This window comes from Paroedura picta, chromosome 1, assembly GCF_049243985.1.
Source record: "Paroedura picta isolate Pp20150507F chromosome 1, Ppicta_v3.0, whole genome shotgun sequence".
In the NCBI taxonomy this organism is placed as follows: domain Eukaryota; kingdom Metazoa; phylum Chordata; class Lepidosauria; order Squamata; family Gekkonidae; genus Paroedura; species Paroedura picta.
Genome location: NC_135369.1, coordinates 135,130,275 through 135,151,949, shown reverse-complemented (window position 1 = coordinate 135,151,949; position 21,675 = coordinate 135,130,275). Strand labels below are relative to the sequence as shown.

Genomic DNA, 21,675 nt, shown 5'->3' with positions numbered 1-21,675 from the left:
TTTAAGTAATTTAAAATAAATGGTGCCTGTTCCATCTGAGACATCTCCTATTCTGCGGGGTGGGTGGAGGTAGAATGGTGACATAGATGCAAATAGATGGCTTCAGGCTGTGAAGATGTTAATTGTAACATGCAATATTTACGTCTTGAAACATAACAAATATGTATCAAAGAAAGATATATAAAGCATGCAAGATGGATAAATTACACTAATTTGTCCGATAAAGTACAAATTATTTATTGTATAGTAATTTTGTATAATTCCTTCTGTGAGGGTGGGAATAGGGAGCTATTAACAACTGGAAAAATCTTATCTAGTGTCCTATGAATTTCATAGATTTCACCAAGGACTTTAATAGAAAACAAGGAATTTCTAGCTTTTACAATTGCAGATGGGTGCTTGAAATAGACACGTGTCCTTTAAAGCTGTATATGCCTTGGTACTGGGGTATCTGAAAGACCGCCAAATAATCCTGCCCAGGAACTAAGATTGCAGGGAGAGGCCCCCCTGATTAAAGATATTCATTTGGTGAGTACATAAAGGACCTTTTCCTTGGCACCCCACAATTATGGAATAACCTCCCCAGGGAAATTGTAAAAATAAGTTATCAGTATTGTTTATGTTTATTGTGAACTGCCCTGAGCCTTCTGGGAGGGCGGTATACAATCATCATCATCATCATCATCTCCCCTTCTCCTTGTTGATCTTAAGGAGGGAGATGAGGGTCCATTTTATTTAGGACTATTTGACAGCTTTGGAATTCTAAAGTAGGAAGCCAAAAGACAACCGGCATTACAGGCAAGTTTGGCCTTGGAGTACAAAATGAAGCAGGGCACAGGCTGGTAGAATTTTGTCAAGAGAATACAATGGTCATAGCAAACACTCTTTTCCAACAACCGAAGAGACGACTCTACACATGGACATCACCAGACAGTCAACACAGAAATCAGATTGACTATGTGCTCTGCAGCCAAAGATGGAGAAGTTCTATACAGTCAGTAAAAACAAGACCAGGAGCTGATTGTGGTTCAGATCAACTTCTTGTTGCAAAATTTAGGCTCAAATTGAAGAAAGTAGGGAAAAGCACTAGGCCACTCAGGTATGAACTAAATCATATCGCTGACTAATATACAGTAGAGGTGACAAATAGATTTAAGGAATTAGATCTGATAGAGTGCCTGAAGAACTATGGACGGAGGTTCGCAATATTGTACAAGAGGTAGCAACTAAAACCATCCCAAAGAAAAAGAAATGCAAGAAATCAAAATGGATGTCTGAGGAAGCTTTACAAATAGCTAAGGAGAGAAGGGAAGTGAAAGGCAAGGGAGAAAGAGAAAGATACACCCAATTGAATGCAGAATTCCAAAGAAAAGCTAGAAGAGATAAGAATGCCTTCTTAAATGAGCAGTGCAAACAAATAGAAGAAAACAATAGAATGGGGAGGACCAGAGATCTTTTCAAGAAAACTGGAGATATGAAGAGAATGTTTCATGCAAAGATGGATATGATAAAGGACCGAAATGGAAGGGACCTCAGAGAAGCAGAAGAAATTTTAAAAGGTGGCAAAGTTATATAGAGGAACTATACAAGAGTGAGCTTAACATCCCTGATAACCACGATGGGGTAGTCACTGACCTGGAGCCAGACATCCTGGAATGTGAAGTCAAATGGGCCTTAGGAAGTCTGAGCAACAATAAAGCTAGTGGTGGTGACAGCATTCCAGTTGAACAATTCAAAATCTTAAAAGACGATGCAATAAAAGTGCTACACTCAATATGCCAGCAAATTTGGAAAACTCAACAATGGCCACAGGATTGGAAAAGGTCAATTTACATTCCAATCCCAAAGAAGGGCAATGCCAAAGAATATTCAAACTACCACGCCATTGCACTCATTTTTCATGCTAGCAAAGTTATGCTCAAAATCCTCCAAGCTAGGCTCCAGCAATATGTGGACCGAGATCTTCCAGTAGTACAGGCAGGATTTCGAAGAGGCAGAGGAACTAGAGATCAAATTGCCAACATACTCTGGATCATGGAGAAAGCTAGGGAGTTCCAGAAGAACGTCTACTTCTGCTTCATTGACTATGCTAAAGCCTATGATTGTGTGGAGCACAACAAATTGTGGCAAGTTCTTAAAGAGATGGGGATACCAGAGCATCTTATCTGTGTCTTGTGAAACCTATATGCAGGTCAAGAAGCAACAGTGAGAACCGGGCATGGAATCACTGATTGGTTCAAAATTGAGAAAGGAGTTCAGCAAGGCTGTATACTGTCGCCTTGCCTATTTAACTTGTATGCGGAGCACATCATGAGAAAGGCGGGGTTAGAGGAGTCACAAATTGGGATCAAGATTGCAGGGAGAAATATCAACAACCTCAGATATGCAGATGATACCACTCTAATGGCAGAAAGTGAAGAGGAACTAAAGAGCCTGTTGATAAGGGTGAAGGAGGAAAGTGCAAAAGTTGCCTTGAAACTCAACAACAAGAAAACGAAGATCATGGCATCTGGCCCTCTCAATTCCTGGCAAATAGATGGGAAGAAATGGAGATAGTGACAGATTTTATTTTCCTGGGCTCCAAGATCACTGCAGATGGGGACTGCAGCAAAGAAATTAAAAGACACTTGCTCCTGGGGAGGAAAGCTATGGCAAATCTAGACCGCATCCTAAAAAGCAGAGACCCTGCCAACAAAAGTGCGTTTAGTCAAGGCTATGGTCTTCCCAGTTGCAATGTATGGCTGTGAAAGTTGGACCATAAGAAAGGCCGAGCGTCAAAGAATTGAGGCTTTTGAACTCTGGTGCTGGAGAAGACTCTTGCGAGTCACTTGGACTGCAAGGTGAACAAACCGGTCAGTCCTAGAGGAGATCAGTCCTGAATGCTCCTTAGAAGGCCAGATCCTGAAGATGAAATTCAAATACTTTGGCCACCTCATGAGAAGGAAGGACTCCCTGGAGACGAGCCAAATGCTGGGAGTGATTGAGGGCAAAAGAAGAAGGGGACGACAGCGAATGAGGTGGCTGGATGGAGTCACTGAAGCAGTCATTGAAGCAGTCCATTAAGCATTGAACTTAAATGGACTCCGGGGAATTGTAGAGGACAGGAAGGCCTGGAGGATCATTGTCCATGGGGTCGCCATGGGTTGGACACGACTTTGCACCTAACAACAATTTGACAGCTTATATTATTGTTCTGTGCAAAATGACAGTCATCCAATGAGGATGCACAAGAGATTAACTCATAGGACATTTGTTGACCCAATGGAATTTAGGCATATTGCCTTTGCAACAGTGGAGATTGTATTAAAATAATCTGCCCCCAGGGAAGGGTGGCTCCCAGAGTTTTCCTGAGAACTCTTGTGAATTTAATCGTAGGTATTACTACTAATCATGTGGTGTTTTCCACTCAAGAACAGGCTTGTGTATTTTCCCTGTTGCTGCTGCCGCTGCCAGTAGAGCACAGAGACAATAAGGCTTTCTCATGGCAGGGCTGATCCTGCACTTACTTTGTTTATTTTGTTGTGGATCCTGCTGAATCCAGATTGATTTGAACTCGGGTCTCCTCCCCTCCCCATTGAAACAGAAAAGTCTTCTGCACGTGATTAGGGAAGCTCAGAAGGGGGGGAGCCAAGTGCAGCAGGAGCCTCTATCCTTTCTTGAAAGTCAGGGGGGGGGGAGAAGAGGATTGGGGACAGCAGAAGAGGGGGAATAAATCCAAGAGGCAATCCTCTGATGAGATAAGTTAGGGCTTCCCCTTTAAGGGAAACCTTACAGCTTGGGAATGAGGAAGCCTTTAAACTGGCACCCTGGCTAATCAGGGCTTTTCTACAGCATTGGAGGCTCGAGGCAGCAAGTTATTTCGAAACAAGCAGAGACCTGCCCCTTTACTCATGCCAGTTTTTCAAATATCAAGGGTTATGTCCACTCCAGGATATTGCGGGGGGAAAGTAGGGTCACTCTGGACCAATCCTGCTTGTTGTATAGGGAAAATTTAAATAACCCCAAATCAAAATGGAAATCGCATTGTGTAGACGACAAGGACTGAATTGACCTGGGATTGGAATTAAAGCTCCGTGCAGATTCAGCCCAGGTTTCCCCTTAGTTTCTCTGTCCCAGTCTCCCAGCAGCATCATGAGAATCTCTGATTACCCCCAATAATCAGGCTTCGTTTATGAAATGAAAGCATAATAAAGAATAATAAACTTGCCATCACAGGAACTTTGCTAAGATCCTAATCAAACTATTCCTTTATATATCCTTTGCCCCTGGCCCCTCCCTTGCCCCCAGCCTCCCTGTGCCAAATGGTTTAGACCAACCTTTTTATCACCGGGGACCTGTCAATGCTTGACAATTTTACTGAGGCCTGGGGGGGTAGTCTTTTGCCGAGGGACGTCACCACTGCCACCTGAGCCTCTTCTCCACTTGCTTTTCCGCCAGCTGACTTTCCCCCGCCTGCTGGAGGACGCTGCCAGCAGCAGCTGTGCAGTGCCATGGCGAGGGGAAGCCCCAGCCATGATGGCTGCTGGAGAGCACCAAAGGTGAGCAGGTGGCAGAGTGGCAGGGCAGCCCCCAAGGCAGCAGCCAGGGAGGAGGAGCTGCGGTCCGGTACCAACTGATCCACAGACCGGTCCCAGTTTACGGACCGGTCCTGGTCCCTAGATCGGGGGTTGGGGGCCGCTGGTTTAGACATGAATCAAAACCTAGGCATAGAGGCTGAAGATCAAAAGGCCTTATATATCTCCGATGGAATGTATGCAAAGGAATGACCATTGACAAGAATCAAATCACAGATCAGATGTAAAATATCATAGCATGTCAAAAGCATCTAACAAGTACGACATGATGGAAGCACAACATGATGTAACTTGACACCAGCATAGCACCAGTGTTACATTACAAACGCATAATATGATTTTGAACTCCGGTTTGGGAAATTCAAGGAGATTGGTGGAGTTTGAGAATGAGAGGGAACTGTGTGGGAATATCATGCCAAACAGTATACCTTCTGAAGCTGTACTGAGGAGTCATTAACTGGCTGGGTCCCAAGGATCCAACAATGGTTTTTTCAATAGAGGGCAAACTACTTCCTCTTTCAGACTGTCTAGGAAGGTCCCTGTAGAGGGGGTAGGTTTATTAGCTACCCAAGTGGTCCTCCTACCTCCTTGTTGCTCGTTTTCAGGAGCCAACCCCTGTGCTGTGGATCGGTCCCGGGCCATGGAGCCTTTGGTCCCGGGCCATGGTGGGGGAGAGGGAGGTGCGGACACTGGCGTGCCAGTGGGTGCACCTCCCTCCCCCCGTGGCATGGCGCTTGCTGCGCCAGGAGCGATTGGCTGATCGCTCCTGGCACAGCGAGCACGCGCTGCGGGGGGGAGGCATGGGTGCCAGTGTAGCAGCTCCGTGCCTGTGCGTTTGCGCCCACCAGCGCACCAGTGCCTGCGCGTCCCTCCCCTCCAGTCCCCGAGCCTCCCTCTCCCCCCAGTCCCTGGCCCAAAAACGTTTGGGGACCACTGGTCTAGAGCAGTGGTCCCTAACCCCCGGTCCGGGGACCGGTACTGGTCTGTGGATCAGTTGGTACTGGGCTGCGGCTCCTCATCCGCCTCCCCAGCTGCTGCTTCAGGGGCTACTCTGCCACCGGCTCACCTTTAGTGCTCTCCAGCAGCAGCCATGGCTGTAGAGGGGATAGGTTTATTAGCTCCCCAAGTGGTCCTCCTACCTCCTTGTTGCTCGTTTTCAGGAGCCAACCCCTGTGCTGTGGATCGGTCCCGGGCCATGGAGCCCTTGGTCCCGGGCCATGGTGGGGGAGAGGGAGGTGCGGACACTGGCGTGCCAGTGGGTGCACCTCCCTCCCCCCGTGGCATGGCGCTTGCTGCGCCAGGAGCGATTGGCTGATCGCTCCTGGCACAGCGAGCGCGCGCTGCGGGGGGGAGGCACGGGCGCCAGTGTAGCAGCTCCGTGCCTGTGCGTTTGCGCCCGCCAGCGCACCAGTGCCTGCGCGTCCCTCCCCTCCAGTCCCCGAGCCTCCCTCTCCCCCCAGTCCCTGGCCCAAAAACGTTTGGGGACCACTGGTCTAGAGCAGTGGTCCCTAACCCCCGGTCCGGGGACCGGTACTGGTCTGTGGATCAGTTGGTACTGGGCTGCGGCTCCTCATCCGCCTCCCCAGCTGCTGCTTCGGGGGCTACTCTGCCACCGGCTCACCTTTAGTGCTCTCCAGCAGCAGCCATGGCTGGGGCTCCCCCCCTAGCATGGCACTGCGCAGCTGCTGCTGGCAGTGCTCCCCAGCAGGTGACAGGATGTCAGGGGCACCAGTGGGAAAGCAAGTGGAGCAGGGGCTCAGGTGGCGGTGACATCCCTCGGCAAAAGACTACCCCCCCCAGGCCTCGGTAAAATTGTCAAGCATTGACCGGTCCTCAGTGGTAAAAAGGTTGGGGACCACTGGTCTAGAGCAGTGGTCCGCAACCTTTGTCAGGCTGCGGACCACTGCGCCGGGGTGCGGGAAGAGGGTGACCCGGGGCCCCGCGCGTGCGTGGCAGCCCCGGCGTAAACTCGCATGCGCGGACTTGCCGTCCGTGCGTGTTTGCACCCCCGACGTACGCAAACACGCATGTGCGGCAAGTCTGCGTGTGCGCGTTTGCGCCGCCGGCATGCCGGCAGCCACGGCTCCCTCTCCCCGCCCCTCCAGGCCGCAAGGAAATCGGCCGCCAAAGCGGCCGATTAGCTTGCGGCCTGGCAAGCTTCTCTTCCCGCCCCCTCCCAAAGCAAGAAGCTTGCTGGGCCGCAAGCTGATCGGCCGCTTCAGCAGCCGATTTGCTCGCAGCCTGGCGAGCTTTTCGCTGTGGGGGGGCAGGAAGAGGGAGCTGCGGCCCAGCGCCGAGGCCTTCGCGGCCTGACAGCGGGCCACGGCCCGGGGGTTGGGGACCACTGGTCTAGAGGACTTGTGGTCAGCCTCTCTGAACAGCCTGTCAATATCGGCCTGCACAAGACATTGAAAACTGTTAAAGCACTCCTCCAAAGGCAGCCAAGGGCCTCAAATTCGTGGCGAAGTGACAATATTTTGTCTGTGAAATAGCTCTACGTACATAATTTATCTACTGTTTATATGTAGAAAAGAGCAAGAGTCTAGTAGCACCTTAAATTTGTGGCTTCCCTTGTGAGGCTTCGTCAGTGTTTATCTGGACACTGGAAATAGGTTAAAACCATCTGTTTTCATTGTCTATATTTCACTGCTTAAGAAAGACAGATGGCTTGAGACTTTTTTAGGGGATGAAAGAAAAAGGATAATTGTCTCTCTGAGGATTAATTTTTCAGTTAAGACCATTGACCAGTTATGACCATTAACCATTTCAAAAGTGAAATGCAGCAATCTGCCAGTTGTTTGGTTTTAAGTAAACTGAAGCTATTCTTACTACACCATAATTACACACCAGCAGTTCATGGTAAATTGACCTTAAGTCACTGTTCTCCTATTCCAGTTGTAGTTGCATAAACAGGAAATCAGTTTTTTATTAGTGTTGTTAGCTGTAGTCTCCTCACTGCTGTGCAGTGATAAAGCCACCCCCATTGCCTGTTGCATAGATTAATCTACATCTGCCAGTTGATTTTAGATTTGTTTTTCTTTAGTGCATCTTTGAGGGGGGAATTATTTCCTGGTCATTAGTCAGTACTTGGGATTGGTACTTCCGAATACCAAATTCTGGGGGACTAAAACAGGAAGAGTTGTCGTCTTTGTGGCCTACTTTTAAGATGGTTCTCTGCTGGCTACTGTTAGGAACAGAATGTTGGTCTAAGATAGAAGTTTTGGTCTGATCCAGCATTGCTTGCTTGATATATTTTTATCCTTGTAATATCCCATTTCAAGAGAGTGGTAGTTCCCTTACCCTGTTCCCACCATAAGATATCTTGCTGCTTACCAAATAGATCTCGGCTCGATGAAGCAGCCACTAATAAGATATTTTGCAAATATATATATTTTTTCACTCTTCCTCTGCTTAGAAACCCATGAAGGAATATATATGTGTGTTAATTTAACTCTCTTCTTCCCCTTTGGAAGATACTAGTGTTTTTGTTCTCTAGTAGGTGTTTCGGTGACCTTTCTGTTTCTGGAGTGTATGAATCCTCATACAAACTGCACTATCTCTAGGGATGCCAAGTTCCAGGTAGGACCTGAGGTCTCCTGTAATTGCAGCTCATTTCTCCAAACTACACGGATCGGTTACCTGGAGAAAATGGGTATGGTTCAGATCTTAACTATCCTTTGTTCAACAGCTAAGAGTAAGCTTCCTGCTTGCCTTTTCCTATCTTTATTTCATTTTTTTTGCAGAGTTTAAATATGCAAAGGGGGTAAAGCACTAAGATGGTTAAAACAATAAGTTTTATTTAGAGAAACAGCTTTTTAATAGAAAGAGTCCTAACTAATTGTCTAAATGTTGTTCTGCATTCATTCTGTCTGTTATGGAGGCCAGCAGGAAGGAAATGCGTTCAAAGGAGCAGGAAGGTTTCAACTGAGCCAATCAGAACACGGAAGGAGATTATTTGAAAAATATCAGGATACACATCTCTTCTGATAACCCTAGTAGGATATTCTTCATGTGCTTTTGAATCATGAACACTAGAGATCTTGCATATGCCAACATTTTATCAGTTTTTTGCTGGAGTTAATTTATTTAAAAGATTAGTAAAATTTATCATAAATACCCACTTCCGCTATAAACCATTGAAATATGTCCAAGAGACCCAGATTGCTGTAGTGGGTAAAAATGGCGGCTTCTAATCTGGCAAGCTGGGTTTGATTCCCCGCTGCTCCACCTGCAGCCAGCTGGATGACCTTGGGTTCTTCACAGCCCTGGTAAAGCTGTTCTGACCGAGCAGTGATATCAGAGCTCTCTCAGGCTCACCCACCTCACATGGTGTCTGTTGGGGGGGGGGGAGAAATGGGAAGGCGTCTGTAAGCCACTGAGACTCCTTCGGGTAGAGAAAAGTGGCATATAAGAACCAACTCTTCTTCATGTACCCATAAAACTAAAACCATTTAGTAAGATTAATGGCACTTAAAATAGTTTTATTAAGAAGAGAAACAATCTTGTTTTCACCACCAGAGGGCGCTAACGCGCACACGCAGCAGCTCCGCGCATGTGCGTTTGTGTCCGCCGGCGGCCACGCCTGCCTCTCCCCCCCCTCGCAGCAAAAAGCTAGCCGGGCTGCGAGCGAAGCGGCCGCTTTGGTGGCCGCTTTTCTCGCAGCCTGGTGAGCTTCTTGCTGCGGGTGGGGGAGAGACAGGCGTGGCAGGCCGTTACCGAGGCGACCCCCGTTTTAAAGGACTTGTAGAGTTACACGTAGTGTCAGTGGTATAACTTGTTATTGTCACAAATATGATATATGGATCTCCACACTGAAGGCAGAACAGCAAAAGCAAGTTTTTTTTTTTATTGACCTTCTGTTTCCCTGGCGTGGTGAAAACAGCCTGGTTTCCCCTTCTCATGCTAAGTGTTCTGCAGATAGTGTTGGCAGGAATCCAATGCCACCTCCTGGCTGGTGGTCTGCACCTGCTCTAGTTGCTTTCTCTAGCTTATATGGCAGAGGGAAACCACTCTAATGAGCAACACTGCATACATTAAATGAGGAACTGGGAAGTCTTGGTCGAGCAGAAGAAGAAAAGCACCCTAGGCCACCAGAAACTGTTGGGGCCCTATATTGTTCATGTGTCTGGTGAAATCCTTTTCATATTGTGTCATCCTTTGGAAATGTACAGTGTACAATTTGAGATTAAATCTCTTTACCATAGACTGTGTTGTATTGCCACTTTGCATTTCAGCTTTTATTGTTACTGAAATTATGGGGCTGAAAGGCATTGGAATTGTTGCGGGGTGGGGGGGGGAGGAGGGTCTGCTACTCAGTATCCCCAAAACATTGCCTAGAATATAATCCTAAAAAAGTCTACTCAGTATCCTGTTCAAGACTATTCATCTGGGCTTACTCTGAGGTAAGTGTTCCTAGAATTGCACTGCTAGTTAGTATTGCAAGACAGAAAAATACAGGGGAGGGGAATTTAAGCCCTCCATTTTGCTTCCCCCACCCCTGCTTCTAAATGGAAGGATGTTAAACAGATGAGCAGAATGACTTCTAGCCATACCAGTGGCCCTTTGTGCTTCCTTCTACTTGGAAGGGGTGTGTGTGAAATGGATCACTGGAATGGCTGCTGACCATTTAAACCTAGCATATCGATGAGTCTGCCCATCAGGGATTGCCTTACAGCAGGCAGGCAACTTCTGCTGGGGTGTGTGGTTTAACTTTAAACCTTCCACCAGCAGACACTCTCCTGTTCTGGTCTGCAAGGGGCAGATAAATGTTTTCCATCCCATTGCAGAGCCTGCAGTTTCTTCTCCACTCCAGTGAAGTTTGAATCCAAATCCTTTAACTGCCTTGGAGTCAATTCATTCTAAACTGTGAGACTTCAAGTGAATTCCCTTTAAATGGTCCCTTTAAATGCCCCAGAGTTTAAAATGTTCAGAATTCCAGATTATTTGCCAAATCCCAATACCATTCTGATATTAGGATTTGGGAATATTGGGAAATACTGATATTTTTCTGGTTCAGTATACCCTAACTCAATAAATGCCAGTTTTTTTTTTTTGCTGCTGCTGCTGTTTTTTGCACACCCCTAAAAACAATCATGTGAAATCTCCATTAAAATAATAATACAAAAGTATGTGCATATTTTAATCTGTCTCACAAATAGCTTCATATTCTGTTGTTTAAATTATATCAGTATAGCTCTGCAAACTTTATATAAAACATGAATAATTAAAACAAAACTGCCTTTGAGAAAAATTAACTGCCTGGGTATGCCTATGTTTCTATTATTAGAGGAAAAATTTAATGACTGTATTGGGCCATCTGATATTGTACAGGAAGTGCTGCTGTTAAAAACTGAAGGTCCTTTTTCAAATAACATCCTTTTCGGTTTGGCTGTGAAAATATGGAAAAAAAGACTCACAAATAGAAAATGTGAAACTTAAGACTGATTATATATTTTATAATGATTACTTCGTATATATCAAAAGCAAAGGTTTTTTAAAATAAAGGTATTGGCTTAAAGGGTTTCAAGTATTTTATGTTTATATTGATCTACAAATAGTCAAGCCCGTTGCATACTGTAATACAATGGGTGCTAACTCATGGTTTGCTGTGGGTTTTAGAAGCTGGCAACCCAAAGAGGAGGTCTCTTTGCCCACCACAGTCCTGATCCAAATTAGGTTCAAGCACTCCTAGGAAATTCCAATACATGAACCTACATCTTTCTGGCAACCTTACTTCCTCTCTGCAATGTTTTCTTGACCTGAAAAAGGCCAGGAGCACTATGTAGCTGGTTGGGTGGCTGTGGAGGAATTATACCCTTTTGAGGCCCCTCTTTCATGGAATATTCCCAACCCAGGGTTAGCCAACCTCCAGGTGGGGCCCGGAGAACTCCTGGAATTACTACTCATCTCCAGACTATAAATATCACCTCGCCAGGCAGAAATGGCTGCTTTGGAGGGTGGACTCTGAGGCATGGTACCCATTTGAAGCTCCAAAACTTCGCTTTCACTGGGATCAGCTAGCACAGTCTGTTTCTTGGCTGGTGATTTCTGCCCTTCCGAAGCCTGAGACCTAATGCTGGCAACTGCAGTTCCTGTTGTTCGCAAAGCCAAATTGTTGCCTAATAAAACTGGAAAACCTAGTTCTCCACAAAGTCTCACTATGTACTTTTCTGTAAACCCTTTGTATGTGAATTCCCAAGGTAACTGCACTTGAAATTCTGGGTCACTTATGCCTTTTATTTCATAGGACCTTCATGGCAAATACTGATTTTTATTTATCAACCTGGGTTATTCATTCATTCATTCATTCATTCATTCATTCATTCATTCATTCCCCGCCACTCTTGGCTAACCAGCTTGTGGCAGATTACATGATAAAACCGCCATACAATAAAACTCCCATTAAAAAACCCAATTAAATTAACAAAAACAGTAAATGACAGCATGATGGTAAAAATAACCGGGGGGGGGCATCCGATGTTCTACAGCACTGGCCTCAACCGTAATCTTGGCAGAAGAGCTCCATCTTGCAGGCCCTGCAGAATGCCAGAAGCTCCCACAAGCCCCGCAGTACCCACAGAGCGCAGATACATGGTCCTAGACTGTGTAGTCAACCCACTGCCTCAGAATGAGAGGCACACTGATTTTCTGCAAGAAGAATCACCACAAAGCCCTAAGGAAGATGTGGATTCCTGTTAAGTTCTATGGTGTTACCACTTTATCCCAGTGTGTTGATCTTCTTTCCTACTTTTCTGATATTGACCATTGGACTTCCTTGGAATTTTGGTTCCTGCTGGACAAACTGGCATAATTGATTTCCACTTTCATGGTGTTGATACTTGACTTTATGCTTGGCCCCTGATTCTGTGCCCCTTGCTCTGTCTGTTGGCTTCCTGCATTCCTGGCACTGACACTTGCAGTAAAATAGTAGTAGCTTACTCTTCCCAAAAGTAAAAAAAGACAGAGTAAAAAATGCTGAGTATGTGATCATTATCTAGATACTGGACTATGGGGAGAAAAGCAGGCTGCAAGGGAAAATTGGTTAGGCCATTAATATCATGACAGCATATGAGCATGTCACTTTTTTGTATCTAATTTTATTTTAATGGCAACATTTACTCTCTTATCCCGGGCTCCTGATAATGTAGATCTGAAAGACATACAGGCCCTGCTCTGGTGCTTTTGTGGATTAAATTGCTTGCATCCATCATGACTTAGATTCCACAGTTGGTGCAGTTCAATCTCAGAAGGCCATTAGGGATCCTTGTAGTCCTAGTTGAATGGATGACTTTCAGTTGGGAAGAGCGGATGAAAAAAGAAGTAAAAGATTTTTTATACCATGCTTTTTACTACCCGAAGAAGTCCCAAAGCAGCTTGCAAACACCTTTCGTCTCTGACAGAACTGTGACTAACCCGAGGTCACCCAGCCGACTGCATGTGGGGGAGTGGGGAATCAAATCCAGTTCTCCAGATTAGAGTCTGTCACTCTTAACCTCTAAACCAGGGGTAGTCAAATTGCGGTCCTCCAGATGTCCATGGACTACAATTCCCAGAAGCCCCTGCCAGCATTTGCTGGCAGGGGCTCCTGGGAATTGAGGTCCATGGACATCTGGAGGGCCGCAGTTTGACTACCCCTGCTCTAAACCATGCTGGCTGCTCATAAGTGTCTGTCCCACCACATCTAAACTAAACCCTTAACCTTCGTAGCTGTTGGTATTAGCCATCTTGGGTTGGTTGATTTGGCCTCAGGAGGCAATAAATGCCTCATTGTGGGATAGTGCAGTAACAATCACCTTGAAATAGGCAGTCATGAAATCCATCCTGAAGATGGCTTCCCTAATGCCTAATGAACAACATTCAGTTCTTGGCAAAATACTAGAGCAGTTGGTTGGCTAATCAGCTTCAGGCAATCTTAGAGGAGAGAGATTATCTAGACCTGTTTCAGTCCCAATTCAGGCCAGGGTTTGGGACAGAAATCACCTTGGTCACCCTGACTGATGGTCTTCTCCAAGAGACTAGTAGTGTGACTGCATACATGTTGGTTCTCCTGGTCCTTTCCTCAGCATCCAGTGCCATCAGTTGTGGCATCCTTTTGGAGAGGCTGGCTGTGTTGGCAGGGTGGGATGCTTTGGTGGTTCTGCTCAACCCCATGCATTGATGCTATGGGGACCTGGAGGGTTCTGTCTTGTTGTCCATGCTGTTTAACTTCTACACAAAAGTGGGTGGGAAAGATCATCAGAAGATTAGGGAGCAAGGTGCCACCAATATGCAATTGCATCCTGCTCTACTTCTTTGTACAGGCAAAGACAGGCGGGTCTGTGCCAGTCCTTAACAGGTGCCTGGAGTCAGTAATGTGCTTGACATGGGATTGCCTTTAAAAACAGTCTGGAAACTTAATCTTGTCCAAAACCAAGCAGCCAGATGGTGAGGGATGGGATGAGAAATGACCCAGTCTTGATACATTGAGATATACTTTTTTTACTTTGCAACCATGAATGAGTCATTGAAAGATATTGTTGGATTTAATTATCTGGGAGATGATTACATCACTCCCTCATTGCTGTGAGTCTGCAGGACCAATTTGTATTGTCAGTTCAAGTATACTTCTTGTGTGCTTTCATAACTAAGTCTAGTTTGTTCTCATGAGTGACTGAAAAGAGTGTTTCAGTTTTCAAATCTGTTGCCTTCTGCTCAGGCTGATAGTTACTTTGGAAGGCAACCCCCCCCCCCTTTATTATTTTTTTTGCCAAAGCCCTGAACTGGATACTCGTTGGCACACTTTTACAGTAAATTCATAATCTCATGTACTGAACCATCTTGTTTTGGAAAATTCATATGGTCTAATTCATCACTGTATCAATGATATCTAATGCCCAGTCCATGTGATATTAATTCCATGTGGTGGACATATGACAGCAAGAAGACTTTGGATTGTACTTCTGCTTGGTACTCTCTGATGGGAAAATTCCTAAGAATGTGGGCACTCAAAATGGATCAACACCACAGTATATGGAAATTGGGCTGGTCTTGGGCAACAGATCTAAAAACTGAAAGCCAGTTTGGCATAGTGGTTAAGAACAGTGGACTCTAATCTGGAGAACGGGATTTGATTTCCCAGTCCTTCTCCACATGCAGCCAGCTGGGTGACCTTGGGTCATTCACAGTTCTCTCAGAGCTTTCTCAGCCCCACCTACTTTACAGGGTGTCTGTTGTGGGGAGAGGAAGGGAAGGCGATTGTATGCCACCACCTTGAGACTCGAAGGAGTAGTGAAAAATAGAACCAACTTCTTTTCCCCTATAGCAGTTTCCCAACCCAAAGTGGCTCACATTCAGGAGTTGTTACTTTATTCCTGTTCTCTTTATATTTTAAAAACAGAATGTTTGCCTTTCTTTGCTTCTGAAAGGATTCACAGGCAAGTCCCCACAATCTAGTTATCAGTGACAATATAGTTAAGTACTGCTTTTGGATTCAAGACCATCTCAGCCATCAGTAAATAAGCGGGTACAGGTAGGAGATCTGTAGACAAAAGCGATTTCCTGATGATTCTACATGTGACTGGCAACTGTAGCATCTGTAAAACATTGTAGAAATGTGATCGCTTACTTTGTTTATCTAGTCAGCTAGGTAGGGTGTAATTGAGTTTAGGTAATATCATTTACATCCATGGGAAAAAATTTTTTGGGGGGAGGCATGTGTCATCTGGCTTCTGTTCTTTACTTGGATATAAATTCAGAGAGTGGCCCCGCACAAGTCAGGCAAGACTCTGTTTCCCATGGCAGAATTGGTGAACCAGCTTTCTGAGTTCTGTGTGGATGATTAAGGAACTGGCAGAAATTTCTGTGGTTTTTGAATGCATTCCTTGTTTTAGACCTATGAAGGTAGTTGGAGAAACAAACAAAAAACCAGTACATGGTAAGTGAATGTGGCAAGTCAGCCATTCAGAACTGGCACATCATAGAGAGAACATTGGATTGTTTTATTTATTCATTTGCTCTTTAATTCCTCTTTGTGAACTATACTCTCTGGCTGTTAAGTGATCTATACAGCAACGCACTGGACTGAGTCAGTTCTACGATGTGCTTAACAATAATGAGGTTCCAGTTGGAAGACATTTAGGCTTGGGGTAATTGATTGGTACCTACATACGCAGGAGGCTGCACACTGTGAAAATGAGCAGAGCAGATCAGAAAGGGAGGAGACACAGCACTTCTGCCCACTAATGGGAAAAGCTCCGGAGGGAGAGCGAGCTTGCAAATGAGCATCCTGGAGCAAATGGGAGAAGAAGGATGGCTTCCGAACAGCTCAGAAGCTCACCTCGTGTTTCACACATTGCTCGGATCTGGGGTTAGGATTATGATACCATTTATGTACTGTAGTAATTGTTAAACTCATTGGTGAGCAGACAAATGTATCAAAAGTCTAATCTCGTCTGGTCTGTTGTGCATGGAAATCCGAGCAGTTTTTTTGCAGCTCTTACTTGCTTTTCAAGGGATTTCTAAAGGAGGAATAATTGCAGCTGTTTTGTTTTGTTTCCAAGATTTGACTGATGGTTTCTCTTCTCCATTCCCCCAATCTACAGATCCAGAAGATGGCATAGCAACAGAGCCAGCCTTCTGCCAAACTGGGGTCCCTCTGTGCTCCGCCAGTGGACTGATGTGAAGCTTTTGTTTTGGGCTGAAGGAGCTTGCCCATTGCTTATCCTGAAAGTCATTCTCTCCTGATTCATGAGCCAGCAGGATGTGGTCGCCGTGCTTTCAGAACGCCTTCTCATAGCTGCGTATAAAGGGCAAGTGGATCATGTTGTGCAGCTTATCAACAAGGGTGCCAAGGTAGCCGTTACCAAGGTAACAGGAGAAAAACTCCTTACAAATTCACAGAACTGACCTCACTCCAAATCCGTCTGATAAATGTTCTCCTTGCTTTTAAAATGTAATTGTTCTTAGAAGTGATGTGGATGAAGGGGAGTTATTTTCTCCTTTCCTCTTTTGCAGCTGTATGCAGTGATTCTACCCTCCTCCTCCCCCTTCTCCTGTGTTTCCTACTCCAGCAGGCGGCAGACACAGTTAGAAACTGACAGAACAATTATATTTCCCCCCCCCCAAGTGCACATTTGCATTTTGTACCGGCAAAATAATTATTGTGGGAGGAGAAAATTCCAAAGGGAAGGGAGCTTTGCTGTGCTTGGTCAAATCTCCCCCCCCCAAAAAAAAAACCCCAACCCTTACCGTGTACACATCAAAAGGGAGACACCACCGTTTTAGGATATGTTACTTCAGCAATGAATAGAATATTTTGGGAAACAGGGCTGTGGATGAAAACGAGATCTTATTATTTTGAGTGAGATCTGGATATTTTAAATAAACACTTTTAGAGTGCTGAATTCAAACCTCAGGCGTCGGGATTTTTTGCAGGATTTGTTTTTAACCATTGGGGTCAAACCAGATAAGAGAGTGGAAGGTCTTTGATTGACTTTCCAGTGTAGTAACTGTAGGTATGGAGGTCCTGATTCACAGTGGGGCCCTGTGGAGAGCAGGAGCTAACTGTTCCCTCCCCACACTGATTTTTTAGGTTCTACCCCAATTTTGAGGAAACATAGAGGCAACCTGCAGCCAATGTAGATGTTTTGCTTAATGCTGCAAGTATTATCTTTGTGGACTTTTGCTGGAAAAACAGCACTCCACAGTTGTGTTCTAAATCCAATCCTCATCCAATCCTTGTGCAGTTGCAATTTCCAAAAAGAAGAACCAAACAAATCTGTAAGCTTATAGAACTTCAAACCAGTATTTCAAGAGGCTCCCAAGTTTCAACAATATTTTGTTCATAGTGCAACAGCTATCCGGCCTTTACTTATTTGTTCAAACATTTCTATTCTGCCTTGTCTACGTGTACTCCATGTTGCCCTGGAGCTAAATAGCTGAGAATGGTGTGCTTTTCCTGTGGCAACATGGGTTTGAAACATTTGATGTGTGAAATGACCTGTTCATTGTTAGTGGCAAATTCTTTCTATTGAGAGTTTGCAGCCTTAACTCAGGCTGCTTCAGTATGAATGAAAATAACTATCCTCTGTTCTTAATGGCATATTTCTGTGCTTCTAGCTAGGTTGCTGTGGGGTCTAGATACGTTGGGGACATCGGCAATGCACTGATTATCCCTTGCAACATTGAGCATCATTTGCCTGGGGACTAAACAAAATTTTGCTTTTAAACAGAGTATTTTAAAATGTCCTCATCATAGTTTCTTAACCTGTTGTGCATTGAAACAGAACCCTAAGGATCCCCCTGCTTCCTAGTTCCCCTTCGAGGTTGCTCTCCACTTCACTTTACATATTCTTACGTGCATGGGCAACTGGGTATATTTCTTTTGCATGTAAACTTAAATGGATTAGTTGTACATCTAAACCATGTAATATTTTGATGTGTGAATGTGGCAGATATATGCACCAGTATTGCAGTTGGTCACAAACTATATACTGCTTGGGCTGCCAGCCAAGCAGAAACCCAAAAGTGGTCTAAGCCCATTAGTTCAGTGTTCTAGGATTCTTCTGAAACTCCATGTTGGCAGTTTCCTCACCATTTTTCTCCTTTTCCTGTATGGTGTATTATTGGAGGTAGGACTGGGAGGCCAAGAAATCTCTCAATAAGCTATAATACATAGAGAAACCAATACTGGCAGAGAATATATGGGTTAAAGTGTTCCTCCACCCACATTTTAGCCGTGGACCGCAAATGGTAGCTTTCAGTTAAGAAGTTTAGGGCTATGTGTAACTTTAGTCTTTTCTAAACTCTCTGGCAGTGTGCCATTTAGCTATTTCAGAACAAGGACCTAACTTAAGGTACAACCTGCAACACGAGACCTACTTATAATTGTTAATCATACACTATGAAATTCAAGGGTGAAGATTTTAATGATTAATGTTTTCTACAGTTGGGGACCCATAGACTTGAAGGCTCACCACTCTTATTAAAGATTCACCGTGCTCAGATCTGACCCATTTCACTTGCTTGAAGGATCCTTTTCTACCTGACCTTGTACCCTCACTAGGGCTACCAAAGTAGTTAACAAATTTTAATTAACATGATAATATCGTATTTTAAAAGATGCAACAACAAAACCCCAGCTCATCATTAAAACCAGAGCTAAAATATATGCCAGTATATTTCAGTGACTTTCCTTTCCGTATACACTGGCTTGTCCAATGAGGTCCTGGGGAAATTCAGAAAACAGTGTCAGGCTGATCTGTTCCAATGTTCTTTTGTACCTAAAATCTTATTGATTTTCAAGTTATGTTCAAGCAGTTAGATGATGATAATTGTGTTTCACTGAGCATGGTTAGTTTATTTGCTGTTCTTTATTTGAGGAGAAGGTTATTGTTAAATTAGTAATCATTTTCTTTACTTTGATGTTTAATTATTGTTGTTTTGTTTTTTTATGCTCTCTTCTCTTATTGAATGACGTTTTGTGCTAAATAGAGTGCAGGGTATACCTATTAAAATAAAACAGTTACTACTTTTCTTTCTAGGGCAGCCAGCTGGAACAGAAGGCAATGCTTCTGGAATAGTTGCCTAGAAGGGGGAGTTGTGTAAAATGTAGGTTGTTGTACATTGATAAGACAAAGTATACAGCTATCTCATACAGCCTCCTCTTCCTTTGGCTACCTTTCCTCGCTGCCTTTTCTTTCTTTTTAAGACAAAAAAAATCTAATAAAAAGATAGTGGTTATGATGCCATTGATAAGACCCATTGCATGATCCATACATGGATTCTGACTCACAAGATCAGCTCCATGGGCAATCTGCAATCTGCAGTGTGAGGGCAGAAAGTGGGCCAACCAAGTGGAGGGTTGTGACATAGAAGCAGAAGGACTTGTCTGTGACAGCAGCAGTCCTGCCTGTCTCTCCCAGGCTGCACTACTGTTTGTTACGCAGTTCAGTAAGCTAGAGACGAGGGCAGGGAGGGATGCTTAGAATGGAGACAGCTAATACTGTGGAACTGACTTGCAGTACAGTTGCCAGAAAGGTTGCCGCTTGCTGTGTGGTGTGCGTGACACGTTGTGTTTTGCACTATGGCTGCTGCTGCTGCTGCTACCCAGCCTTAATCCCACACGGATTCATAGAATCATAGAATCATAGAATCATAGAGTTGGCCATCTAGTCAACCCCCTGCTCAACACAGGATCAGCCCAAAGCATCCTAAAACATCCAAGAGAAGTGTGTATCCAACCTTTGCTTGAAGACTGCCAGTGAGGGGGAGCTCACCACCTCCTTAGGCAGCCTATTCCACTGCTGAACTACTCTGACTGTGAAAATTTTTTTCCTGATATCTAGCCTATATTGTTGTAGTTTAAACCCATTACTGCGTGCCCTTTCCTCTACAGCCAACAGAAACAGCATCCTGCCCTCCTCCAAATGACAACCTTTCAAATACAAAGGGGCTTTCCGCACCGGGATCCTTGTAGCAAATTGTTTGCTGAACGAAAAATCGCCATTTAAAATAGTGCAATTCGTCATTATGCATACCTGACTTTGTAGTGGAATCCAGTTGCGTTTCTATCGTTTCCCACAAGCTTCCGGTCTCAGCAAAAATCGCTAGAAAGGAAGCGCTATTGCCAAGCTCGTCCCGCCCCTGGCCGTCAAGCAGCCAATGGGCAGCCGTTAGCATGCTCCCAAACAGCCCCTTTCCCTTTAAGAAAGGTTTAAAAAAAAAAAAAAAAAACACCCATTGCAACAAATATGTGTTGATTCGTTGCAACGGAGAGACCCATCAGCTGGCAGGTGTGTTTGAGCTGTCGTTTCATCGTTGCCACGCTCCCCCCGAGTGAAAAAAAAAAATCCCCCCCCTCATGGGCCCGATTTTCGGCCGAAAACAGTGTAAAAAATAAAGGGAAAATACATCAGCAAACGGGCTTGTCTGTTGTTTGTGCTTAGTGACTAAACAGCTCTGGGGAGGGACTGAAGCCGGAGAAGCCTCTAAACAGGCTTGCTGGTGGGTTGAACTTCGCTCGCTCGGAGAAAAAAAAAATGGCGATCGCTTTGCCGGAAGATCAGAGGAGAGAGCCAGGGGGAGGGACTTTGTAGAAACCACAACAATGGTAACGCACAGAACTTTCCCGCTAGTGTTGCAGATTGGTTGCAGGAGTGTAGCGCTTTCCGGAGGGTGAATCCACTTTTGGGGATTTCCCTGAAAGCGCTACAAGGAAGCGCTTTTTGCGGATCGGTTTCAGGTGTGTGGCAGATTGTCAACGACGTTGTGCATAATGGCAAATCAGTAGCGTTTTCAATTGGCAACCATTGTGCGATTTTGAAGGTGTGCGAAAAGCCACTTAAAGAGGGCTATCATGTCCCCTCTCAACCTCCTTTTCTCCAGGCTGAACATTCCCAAGTCCCTCAACCTATCTTCATAGGGCTTGGTCCCTTGGCCCCAGATCATCCTCGTTGCTCTCCTCTGTACTCTTTCAATTTTATCTACGTCCTTCTTGAAGTGAGGCCTCCAGAACTGCACACAGTACTCCAGGTGTGGTCTGACCAGTGCCGTATACAATGGGACTATGACATCTTGTGATTTTGATGTGATGCCCCTGTTGATACAGCCCAAAATGGCATTTGCCTTTTTTACCGCTGCATCACACTGCCTGCTCATGTTAAGCTTACAATCCACAAGTACCCCAAGGTCTCGTTCACACACAGTGTTACCTAGAAGCGTATCCCCCATCCAGTAGGCATGCTTTTCATTTTTCTGACCCAGATGCAGAACTTTACATTTATCTTTATTAAATTGCATCTTGTTCTCATTTGCCCATTTTTCCATTGTGTTCAGATCTTGTTGAACTCTGTCTCTATCTTCTGTCTCTATCTTCTGGAGTATTTGCCAGTCCTCCCAATTTTGGTGTCATCTGCAAACTTGATGAGTAGTCCCTCCACCCCTTCATCTAGATCATGGGTAGTCAAACTGCGGCCCTCCAGATGTCCATGGACCACAATTCCCAGAAGCCCCTGCCAGCAAATGCATCTGGAGGGCCGCAGTTTGACTACCCATGATCTAGATCATTAATAATAAATATGTTAAAAAGTACCGGACCAAGCCCCGAGTCCTGAGGTACCCCGCT

At 45.0% G+C, this 21,675-nt stretch overlaps 1 protein-coding gene across 14 annotated transcripts in view; it reads left to right on the top strand.

Moving 5' to 3' along the window:
• The window catches only part of ANKRD6 (ankyrin repeat domain 6), an 87,081-nt gene that overhangs the window by 25,069 nt on the left and 40,337 nt on the right, over nucleotides 1-21,675 (top strand). For 9 of the 14 annotated variants that reach the window (XM_077304472.1, XM_077304452.1, XM_077304462.1 and 6 more), the window contains exons 1-2: nucleotides 15,782-15,918; nucleotides 16,154-16,418. In XM_077304472.1, the coding sequence (XP_077160587.1) occupies nucleotides 16,299-16,418 (120 nt within the window). In that variant the 5' untranslated portion in view covers nucleotides 15,782-15,918; nucleotides 16,154-16,298. Of the gene's footprint in view, nucleotides 1-15,780; nucleotides 15,919-16,153; nucleotides 16,419-21,675 lie in introns of those variants that run through there. The other 5 variants (XM_077304378.1, XM_077304368.1, XM_077304415.1 and 2 more) reach the window with 4 other exon arrangements.